The sequence below is a fragment of the Glandiceps talaboti genome, chromosome 9 (genome assembly GCF_964340395.1).
Source record: "Glandiceps talaboti chromosome 9, keGlaTala1.1, whole genome shotgun sequence".
NCBI lineage: Eukaryota > Metazoa > Hemichordata > Enteropneusta > Spengelidae > Glandiceps > Glandiceps talaboti.
Genome location: NC_135557.1, coordinates 7,080,900 through 7,093,504, shown reverse-complemented (window position 1 = coordinate 7,093,504; position 12,605 = coordinate 7,080,900). Strand labels below are relative to the sequence as shown.

Here is a 12,605-nt window from a genome sequence, read left to right as displayed (position 1 = left end):
GAACAAAAAACTATTTCAATTATGTTGATAAAAGGATTTGTGATTACATGACCTACGTTAAAGGTCACAATGACCTGATACAGCCTTGAGTCACATCCGGGGAAGGGTGATAATCGGAACAACTTTAACGTCATTTGACTAGTAGATATCATAAAATAGACCAACGACCTTATTGCATGTTAAGAAGTAAGACAGAATAAGAGGTGACAGTTACAATCTTGACGTGGGACATATATACAGTGACAGATGTCAAAAATATACCTTACACGGTTTTTCCAGTACAAAAAAATGAGAAGCGAAACATTGATCACTTGTGTACAAACAAGTACGCACTATTATAAATCAATTACCTTAATTTTCAGCTATCGACCTTGAATTGATAGACGTGGAAAATACACGAGTGTGTATTATTTGCACCTACAGCTAATGTCAAGGTACAATTATATAACAGACTCCAATGTGAACTATTAGTAGGAAAATTCCTAAAGATGGCGGAGTTGTGTTTATTTGTTTGTAAGTTGGTTAAGTCCAGTGACGTGCTCAGCAGCATGATGTGGCTGATTGAATCGAGAAACGGAACAACAACAACAAAACACTTCCATATACGTTCATTCCTAGTTTTCTTTCCAACAAATGAGTAATGACTTCTTTAAAATTCTTACTCTGACATTTTTTGTTTGTTTTAAATTTGACCAACATTTAAACTAACATTGTTACATTTTGTCGTCTGCCGTGATCAAAATATTACTAATATTTTATAAATTTTGTCCTCTAGCACGAAAAAAAATCTTACTAATGCTTTTTCTTTTCATTATAACATCAAACAGCTACATTCCATTTGCGTGAATTACTACCAAACTAGAGAGGGTATAGAGTTTCAATTAGGTTGCACGATTCTTTCTACATCTCACACAGCGTTTGTTGATACGAATTACCGTTACACAAGCAAAATACAGACATTGATAGCACGCACGCATATGAAATGCACATTTTATCTACACTATGAACATTGTTTGCTCTGACATTAATATATTGATGTTGATTTGTTTTCCTAGTGAGATAAAATTCATCATTTGATAGGTTTAATTTGTAACAAAAAACGTCGTCCAAGACGTAAAAATAATTGTATCACCTGAAACAAAATATCATCTGGCTTGACAAAGGTTTAGCGGCTGGCTATTTTTTTTACCATTACTGCTACATTTTAACGGCTGGCTCAATACAAACCTTGGCAACAGTACTACATTTTAGTGGCTGTCTCGGCAATAGTCTTACTAATATTGTTGCATTTTAGCAGCTGGCTCAATAAAAATCTAACTAAACACTGCTACAGTTTACCGGCTGGCTCGACAAAAATCATATTATTTAACACTGCTACATTTTCACTATCTACTCGTCTAGATCAACAAAATACTGCCATATCTTTGCTGGTGAGATTTGTTGTAGAGTCAAACGATATATGAAATGTAGTACTGTCCGTTAGAATTTTGGAGCTTGGCGAGAAAATGTAGCAGTGTTAGTAAATTTCGTCGCGCCAGAATAGGTTTTGCTGGTTTCATGATTAAATATGCAAAATAAATCTTCTGCCAAATAGAAGACTGAATACAATAGACGTTTAAAATTTGATCAAGGGTTGTGATGACAAACGTGGTACATATACGACAGTTGCCAACAAATTTCACAAAAAGATACTGCAGGTATTTGACAATAAATTATAGTTACAAACCAACGTTAATATAATAAATATCTATTGGTTAATGCACGTGTTCGACATTTTGTATTCTCACTTTGTCTTCAATATGTATAATGATGTATAACACTGACACACCCCTGTAACTGCCCTGTTCGACATTTTGTATTCTCACTTTGTCTTCAATATGTATAATTATATATAACCCTGACACACCCCTGTAACTGCCCTGTTCGATATTTTGTATTCTCACTTTGTCTTCAATATGTATAATTATATATAACCCTGACACACCCCTGTAACTGCCCAACGGTCTTCTACACTATACTTCCCCTAGCGAATATATTCTTTACAGCTTCTGTAAGGAGATGGGATTAATATTAAATTCTTCACATTCCTCCAGTGTTCCCCATTAATATATGTTAGTTGATGGTGTTGCAGCGTTTCCCATCATCATTAGCATATTAAACATCACAACAAATACCTACATTAACCCATTCAATTATTCGCCGACAGGGTGAATGACAAATCAGAACATTTGTGGCCCATATTACAATTATTTTAAAGTTAAATTATTCAAAATAACAATAAGTTCACTTTTGACGATTGAGAATTACAGTTCTCCTAATCATAGATCATAAGCTTTTAAACATTTCTAAATCACAATATCTAATAGTTTAGTTTCTTCCAACAAACTTCCACGACTAAAAAACATCTACTCTAGCCTTTGCCAACTAAGTATTAAAACCTATTGCTATGAGATTTCTAAAATCGTAATGAATTTTTACATCAATAATTTGATACTGGTCCATTATAATTATAACAAGATTGAAGATATAGTAATATAATGTAATAATATAATATAATATAATATAATATAATACAATATAATATAATATAATATAATATAATATAATATAATATAATATAATATAATATAATATAATATAATATAATATAATATAATATAATATATTATATCATATAATATGATATGATATGATATGATATGATATAATATATTAGAATAGAATAGAATAGAATAGAATAGCATAGAATAGAATAGAATAGAATAGAACAGAATAGAATAGAATAGAACAGAATAGAATAGAATAGAATTTGATATAATATAATATAATATAATACAATATAATATAATATAATATAATATAATATAATATATCATATAATATGATATGATATGATATGATAGAATAGAATAGAATAGAATAGAATAGAATAGAATAGAATTTTATATAATATAATATAATATAATATAATATAATATAATATAATACGAATTTGGCTTGAGCGAGTCATGCTCTCGAAAAGATTTTGTAACAAGTTTCTGTATCATTACCATATTATGCATTGCTATCAAAATAATACAACATAGTATCAAAATTGACGTTTTTTCAAAGGTTTTGACAAAGAAGCACGTGTATACTACCTTACAATAATAATGATCATATTTATAAACAAAGAAGAACCCAAGCATATATTTAAGCATTCGAAGTCTATTCGCGCCCTTCACTGAAACTACAAATGACGTAGCGTTTGTTTTAGATAGAAAACCAGACTGTATGGAACACAAGAACTTAAAAAGTAATAATATACAAATTAGAATGATTTCGGGACACTCCGCAAACACCGCTTTGACTTTCAACCATCAATTTAAAAAAATAAACAGCCGTCAAAAGGTTGTCGTACAGAACAGACGAAATTCTGATCCTAGCCTGGAGAACATACATCAATATCTAAAGTTACAAAGTTAAAAACTAATTTTGATTAACTTTTTGTTCTGTTTACAATGGATTGTGCTTTAGTGTAGTATCAAATTCGGGGAAAACCTAGCACATTTCAAACTATTCTCTGTTAACATCAAACCAGTAGACACCGCTTCGATTCTTCTGACAGTATATAAATAATACGAATGAGAAACACTTCCACCATTCTCTCTTGTGTTGAACTGGTCATGGTACGCTATTGAAGTATAGAAATAGGTCTATCAGATCCAATTTTCGTTTACTTAGAAAAGTTAGGTTAACCGAACATTGAGGATTTGGCCCCAAAACTGAAAAAAAAACTATTTTACGCTACTTCAGAAGTTTAAAGTTCTCTCTCTCTCTCTCTCTCTCTCTCTCTCTCTCTCTCTCTCTCTCTCTCTCTCTCTCTCTCTCTCTCTCTCTCTCTCTCTCTCTCTCTCTCTCTCTCTCTCTCTCTCTCTCTCTCTCTCTCTCTCTCTCTCTCTCGATATATTCATCCTAACTCTAAAACTAAATTCTTAAACATTACAAGTCTACCTTGAACTAATATTTGCAATTTTTTAGGCGATATCGCTTTTACTCCTACGTGAAAAAAACGCCCAAATTTTATTAACTTGTAGAGTTATTGTTAACTTGAAATGGACTTCGATCAATATGAGTGGGTGTTGATGTTTTACGTCACACGTTCATTGTTAACATCCGCCAATTAAGTTTAGGTACAGTTATAAAAGGGCACTGGCGGGAGTTAGAAGTCACTTTTAACCTGCAGACGATAAAACCACCACCATGAACATATCTAGAAGATCTTCAGATTACCTTGTCTTGGTCGCAGGTAAGACTACTATTCATTCATTATTACTTTTTACCACGGTGAATCGTTTTATCTTGTTTTGCTGCGTCACCAAAGAGAATATACTACACATGGTAACCTTGCACTATTTTTTTTCAGGCACACATAGCATTAATATTTTGGTCGGCTTTTAACACGTTGCGTTCATTTTTGGCGGTGCCATCCTGTGGGGGGGGACGATGTCTCTCACAAGTTGTGTTACATGCAGTATGAAGTTATCGAGAAATCTTGGACTGAACATTTTTAAGTTAATTCTATTTAAAATCGCCCAGATAACTTTAACAACTTTGAACACGTGAGAACGATCGGATATCCTCCTCTATGCCTCCTAGGTAAGCCGTCATTAATGCTTATCTAGCAGTAAACGTTGTCCTAAAAAGGGCCAGAAAATGCAGTTTTCGGAATCTGAGCTCGGTTAGGGAGTCTCTTATGTCTAGTCTTGTTTCCGTCCCATTCCTCACATGTTCTTTACTAATCAAGCTGTAAGTTACATCTGAGCATAAACACATGATGAAAATACTACAAAGACAACATTATCGTTAAATTTGGATAAGAATATATAATATTATTACACCTCTGTCTACTTCAAAAGTGTTTCATTCATTGTCACCTACTATAGCATGATATACCAGTATGTTAGTTTGAAATAAGTTACATCGACTGATCAAACGTCACTGTCACCTTCTTGTAAAAAGCTCGACTTCCAATGGAGGGTATAATTGCATGTTATTAATTCCAATCTGACATAAATGTAAAATAAAATATCGGAAAACGAACTATAAAGCAGTACCATAATAAATGACCTTTCGAGTAATAGACGGTTTTTCAATATTCATAAGTCTGTGTCAACTCATAACATGGTCAACCCAGTAATGGTATTACGTCACCATGGTTAATCATACATACATATTATGGTAATCCAACAGAACATGACGTCATTATGTAACTGATGGTAATTAGCAATTAGTATTTGGTAGAAATAGACAAGATGATATTTTCCAAAAGTTTAAATTCAATGTTTAGATTAACATTAATTATCCAGTACGTTTACGAGTCCATTTCAGTTAGTTCTTGAGCTTTTAATGAGAAGTTGAAAAGATTTGATTTTAATATACACTGGATATTGAATCACATCCAACCAGTATTAATCTAGTATTTAGTATTGATAGAGGATTTAAAGAAAAAATTAGTAACTATTTCAAAATATCATATACCTATGGTGCATAATACAGTGACCAAAAATAGCTTCAACTCACCCGTTCTGTACTTCTGTAAATTAACTGTCGTTCTATAAATCCGAAAATAAGAGAGATTTCAGGGTACCAATTCATGTAATCCACTTAGGTAAAATAACAGAACGCGGGAAAACATTTTCTAGCGTTAGAATGTGAGAAATAATATAAACGGAAAAAAAAATATTTGTGTAAACGAATTGTTACAGAGCGATCCGAACTGTAGCTAGAACACAAATGTTTTAATATTACATTGTTAAACGGAAGTTGAAAGCGGAACAATGTTTTGAGTCGTGTGTGGATTTTCCATGTCGTAGTGGTAATCCCGAACCTATTTTAGACAGGGACAGTTCAAGTGAAGATGTAATTAAACATGGAGTGGACAACGACATGGGGGAAATGCTCATGACAATTTAATTTTCAACTAGAGAACCCTTTTATTGTATGTTTTTCAAAACGCGCAATAACCCTTTCGTTTACGGCTACATACTAGTAGTTTCAGAGGTCAAACAATGAGGGAGTGATTGAGTGAGTGAGTGAGTGAGTGAGTGAGTGAGTGAGTGAGTGAGTGAGTAAGTGAGTGACTGACTGACTGACTGACTGATTGACCTAATGAATGAATGAATAGATGGATGGATGGATGGATGGATGAGGATGAATGAATGAATGAATGAATGAATGAATGAATGAATGAATGAACGCACAATCAATCACTCCATCCATCAATCATTGGATCGACCGATAAATCAATCAATCAATCAATCAATCAATCCATCAATCAACTAATCGATTAATCACTCAATCAATCAAATTTGCTATGACTGTGAATGCATAGATTGCAATGGCTTCGTAAACAATTCGGTAGATTTGACATATTAGACTGATATAACGACTAAGTTTGTACCTAGTTCCTTTGGATAAAACTGGCAAATAATATTAACGAAGTAATAATATACCGAAATAGACCATCATCACACACTCGTGATAGCTAGTTTTGAAATTCCTGGTCATAACCGCAATATACATAAACTACCTACACACATGGAGATATTAGCACGTGTCACGGCAACTCCTACGAAAAAATTACTTTGCATATCCACCACAGATATTGTTTTCATTACTGATTATGAGTAGTGTCTATATAAAAAAAAAAAACATTTTTATTCTAGTGTAGTCAATGTAATATAATGCGTTGTATAAATAGTTATGTGTTTATTAAACAGTTATTACAAATATTATTAGTTTCATTCCTACAAGATTATAGCAGTTATCCGCTAACCTTTAAATCTATAGAAGAATAGACATTGAAGGATTATCACGAACTACAGCAATTTATTATCAATTTATCATTTAAAATTAAGCAATCATTTTTCTCAAAATATATCAAAAACTAATTCGCCAATATTTCTAATTATTGGAATACGTCATTGCCTATAAATATCAATTTGTTGTTTTGTTTCGTACGTCAAATGAAGAATGAAACTTACGTGTCAGCTGATATGATTTCAAATTCGATAATTTCAAAAATTATTGACGATGTACACGGGGCAATATGATATAGAGCGTCATACCATTGTAAATAATATGGGAAGGGGTTTATAAAGGCTCTCTCCCTCCCTCCCTCCCTCCCTCTGTCGCTCACTCGTTCTCTCTCTCTCCTTCTCTCTCCCTCCTTCCCTCCCCCTCTCTCTCTCTCTCTCTCTCTCTCTCTCTCTCTCTCTCTCTCTCTCTCTCTCTCTCTCTCTCTCTCTCTCTCTCTCTCTCAATGGCTGAGTTGAAATCTCTATAAAGAGGTCGTACAACAAGTTGTTAGTTGGTCACTGTGATGGTTCGAAGGATATCAATCATTGAAATATTCAAATTCTCCATATTTAAGTAGAAATTATTGAATTTAACTAAAGATGTAAATAGATTATTTTTATCCTGCTTCCATGAAATTGAAGAATAAACCTCCGGACCTTTGTAAGCATTTATAATTAAAAAATTTTTTTTTTTCAAATTTCACGGACAGTGGAAACATTTTAAATACAAAAAGTTGCATTGACACTTTTCCTGCAGAATGTTTTTGTGATATCTAATAAAACAGTTTCGAAAGATGATCCAATTACAGTTAGTGAAGATTTTCAATTACTGCAGCCAGGTTTTAGATGAGAACAAGAAGTATCATATAGTGTAATATCTGGCCGTTCACACACTCGGTAAATCACATTATATTTGTATAGTTTCAATCCGTAGGTGTATTAGTTTACATATATACCTCAGATACGAGGTATTGTATATTTTATTTATAACATACCGTACCGAGAAGGCTATTTCCAAACCGTTAGTAATCACTAGTTTAGTATCTGCCCACGATGGGGGTGTTGCTGACGAGATTACAGGATTGTTTCAATTTCCAATAAAGGTACGCAAATTTAATATGTCCCAACCATACATACATCCCTCACTCACCCCACCCCACCCCATCCCATAAGAACATACATCCATCTTAGTAAACAGATTCGTCTGGTTAGAATTGATTATGTTATTGTACACCTTAAACAGTATTGATTCACCTGGGGGGGGGGGGGGTTAAACACATTTTTGTAGCTGTACACATAATATGGTACAATAAATGCAATCAAATTGATTTTTGAGGCCGCACCTAAAAATCACCCCCCCCCCCCCCACTGCGATCACGACTTTAACCAGCTGGTAAACGTCTTCTGGATGTACAATGTCCGATAATTGATATTGTAAAATCGTTCAGTGAATGTCATGTTAGTTTCGAAAGAAATATTACTCCAATAATAGCTAATGTGACTGTAATGTTTTGAATGAAAAGATGTCAATTAAATTCCACTTTGCAGGATCAGTTTACATTCATTAATGACGTCAGAATAACGTCACTCTAAGATTACTTAGTTTATTTATAATGTTACGAAGCATTACATCACGTGACTACCTACACAATCTATCAACAAGATTACTAATGTATCAACATACAACGTGAAACGGAGACTAGAATGTGATATCCATTTGCATTATGGGTAAATCGCTTTTTATGACTAAGCAGTTTCAAAAGATTTTCCAGTTGCAGTTATAAAAATTCGTATAAAAAGTATTCACTCATTTTGAACGTTAATTTCTTGTTATGTTTACAGTGTTTATAGTGGCACTATTTTGCCGTGCAGGTTTCTGTCGACCACAGATTGTCACAGACGATGACCACATGGTAACACTGCGATGCGCTTATGAAGATCCAATCGAAGCCTACTCTAGGGTAACAATTCAGTGGAGAAAAGAAATACCAGAGCGACCTCTCTACAGTCCCACTTTGGTTACGATGGTAGATTTTATCGTAGAGGGCGTTGCTGATACTCGGTATGGTGCTACGCCTGAAGGATGGTTAACAATTGAATCTCCGATCACATTGTCCGATCAGGGAACCTACGTTTGTGTTGTAATATTCACTTTAGATGAGATTGTAGATGGTAATGGATACATCACACTCAGCGATAGAGTTGAACTCGAAGTCATGAGTAAGTTTGAATCATATTATGTTAGCCTTGACAAAGACAATTCAAAATATCATGTTTTTTACATACATACATACATACATACATACATACATACATACATACATACATACATCATTTCATGTTCGAATAAAGACAAACAAATGATAACAGTAACATGACTTTGATTGTAACGTAACACAGGTGCAGTTGACCAAGTATATATCTATCCAAAGCAGCTGGGAATATTATCAGGCATAACTGGAAAGATGAGAATGAGAGGTGAACCAATGACAATTGTGTGTAATGCAACATATAGCAAACCAGCTGCGCATATAGAGTACACAATTATAAATAGTGATGGTACTGAAGATGACATAATGAGTTATGTGGTGTCTGATACTTCAGTAGAAATTGTCAACGATGATCTAGTGAATTCAATCAGTGAAGTAACATTGGTGGCGCCACAAGATCTGGCTGATAAGCATAGCCTAAGTGTTACTTGCCAAGCTATACAGGAAGTGACCACCCACCCAATGACAGCATCTCTGCTGGTTGATGTTTATCCTGCAGCAGGTCAGGCCAACATATTTTTGTTGTTTTTCGTGATATCGTGATGGTGTTGTGGTTAGAATAGAGAAGAACTGTTTATTTGTAAAGTACCAAATGTAGAAATCTAATATTATAAAAAATCAAAAGAGCAAATAAAAGCACAGACGACATTAGCAAAGAGCCTCGGTCTGAGCAATGACGTAACTTCCGTTGGTACAATTTGCAATGTTACGTTGCCACTTCATTTGGTGCTAGAATGTATATATGAATACTATAACATTACTAAATGATTTACAACAAACCACCCCGAATCGACGTGGTTATAACTAGCATTACTTGCGTGTTTGTAAATATCAATATTAGAACGACTACGAGATAAACCTAATCATACGATAAGCAGCATATTTCATGAATTTTAGTTTGTTTACTTTATTACAGGCAAAAAGAAGAGAAAGGGAAAGGGAAGAAAAGGTAAAAAGGGAAGACGTCAGAAGAAACAAAAATGTGAAGATTAAATCAGATGGACATGAAAAGCTGTGCATCGTCTTTATAATACCGTAATTGAGAAATGTGCAGATGATCAATCGTCACCCGTTTCTTCCTTCACTGCCATCGCAATATAAGTAGATTAACCCAATACAACCATAGAGTTACACTATCTGCCAAACTGTACAAGTTCTCACAGTTTCACCAGCGTAGATATATATTTAGATTGTTCATTTGAAAGTATGTGATTAATGCACTTGTTTTCATTACTGCTAAAACAATAACCTGATAAATCCTTTGACATGGAACCCTATGAGTCATGACGTGCGAGTGTAAGCGTGGAAAATTCGTACTTGCAGTGATTTCTACTGCACTTCCACTCGTGAAAACACAGCTGCAGCGAACACTACAAGCACGAAATACCTGAGTACATACACTGACACTCACGCAGCATGTAGTTCTGTTATTACTACGTACAGATGTTTATCAAGAACGCCAATTTTATGTAAAAATGATATACTGTACTACAACCCACGCGCATTCCCGAGTCATGTACATCAATCAATCGCTCCCTCATTTGCATATCATTTGCATGCAGGTATGCGATAATGTAAATACGTGGTGCAATAAATCTCTGGTACATATCTAATAACATATTGTACCGTATTTTCATATTTTTGGAAATAAGTGAAGTATTCAAATTCAATGACAATGTCATCCTGAAAACATTTACAAGTACATATAAACATGTGTATGCTTTATATGCAACACTTTGACTGCCATAATTTTGTATTTTGTTTACTATACAGCTCTTGCACTGCCACAGAATCTTTAATTTGTTCATTAATTTTGCGTTAGTGTGATACATTAATTATACGAACTTATCATATTATGAATTTACATGTGTGAAATTGAATGTGTATTTTATTCAAAAATGGACAATGACAATAAACTGATGATTCGTACATGAATGGCAAAGACCAAGGTTGGTTCATTTAATTATTTATATTTCTATCTATCTATCTATCTATCTATCTATCTATCTATCTATCTATCTATCTATCTATCTATCTATCTATCTATCTATCTATCTATCTATCTGTCTATCTATCCATCTACCTATCTATCTATCTACCTACCTACCTACCTACCTACCTACCATCTATCTATCTGTCTGTCTGTCTGTCTGTCTGTCTGTCTGTCTGTCTGTCTGTCTGTCTGTCTATCTATTTATCTATCTATCTATCTATATATCTATCTATATATCTATCTATATATATGTATATCTATCTATCTATATATCTATCTATCTATCTATATATCTATCTATCTGTTTGTCTGTCTGTCTGTCTGCCTGTCTGTCTATCTATCTATATCTATCTATCTATTTATATATCTATCTATCTTTATATATCTATCTATCTATCTATCTATCTATCTATCTATCTATCTATCATATTGTTTGTCTTTAAGGAAAACAATCAATACTGCAGACTTCAATATAAAAGTTATAAAATTTGCGGACAATTCAAAGAACTTGGGGGAAACATTTACAACAGACAATAAATGAAAACTCATTTTTCTTCATGGGATTTCCTATATCAATACAGAATTCCTATCCCAATTTAGAAAAAGAGTAGAACATATTACCGTGCATGATTAAATGAAATTGATAAAACATACACTCCAAAGTAAAGATCAGACAACCTCTGATTTGATTTGGGAGAACAGTGTCCCACTGAAATCGAGTCTGTATATGAAAGATTTCTATATAAAAATTGATTTGATTTGATTGGTTTCCTATCTTTTGTAATATAAAATCACAAAACGATTTTCCCATTTCTCTAACTTAAATCGTCCTATAGCTAGAATGTACCAGTTTTGTGTTTTAGTGTAAGCTGTTTTGATGATGTACTCCCCAAAAATTCAAACCTCACCAGACTATAGAGCCCCAGTTAAGAGACAGCAAGATGCTTATCTCACACAGACTATAGAGTCTCAGTTAAGAGACAGCAAGATGCATATCTCACACAGACTATAGAGTCTCAGTTAAGAGACAACAAGATGCATATCTCACACAGACTATATAAACCTGCGGACCTGTGTAAGCATTTATATTTTTAAAAAATGGACAGTGGAAACATTTTAAATACCGTACTAAGTTGCATTTATACTTTTCCTACAGACGGTTACTTTCTAATATCTAATAAAACAGTTTTGAAAGATGATCCAATTGACAGCTAGAGTAGATTTACTATTACTGCAGCCATGTTTTAGATGAGAACAAGAAGTATCATATAGTATAATATCTGGCCGTTCAAACACTCAGTAAATCACATTATATTTGAATAGTTTTAGTATGTAGCTACGTAGGTGTATTGCTTCACATACATACCTCAGATACGAGGTTTTGCATATTTTATTTTGCAATATTTATGAACAAGTACCGAGAAGGCTATTTCTAAACCGTTAGTAATCAGTAGTTTAGTATCTGCCCACGATGGGGATGTTCCAATTTGCAATAAACATACG

General features: G+C 33.5%; 1 protein-coding gene across 1 annotated transcript; it reads left to right on the top strand.

Annotated features, from left to right (window-relative positions):
• Nucleotides 1–4,226: 4,226 nt before the first annotated feature.
• Nucleotides 4,227–11,036, top strand: LOC144440230 (uncharacterized). Its single transcript, XM_078129546.1, has 4 exons — nt 4,227–4,288; nt 8,682–9,059; nt 9,240–9,611; nt 10,026–11,036. The coding sequence occupies exons 1-4, from the start codon at nt 4,243–4,245 to the stop codon at nt 10,100–10,102; spliced, it is 873 nt and encodes a 290-aa protein (XP_077985672.1). The 5' UTR covers nt 4,227–4,242; the 3' UTR covers nt 10,103–11,036.
• Nucleotides 11,037–12,605: the final 1,569 nt, after the last annotated feature.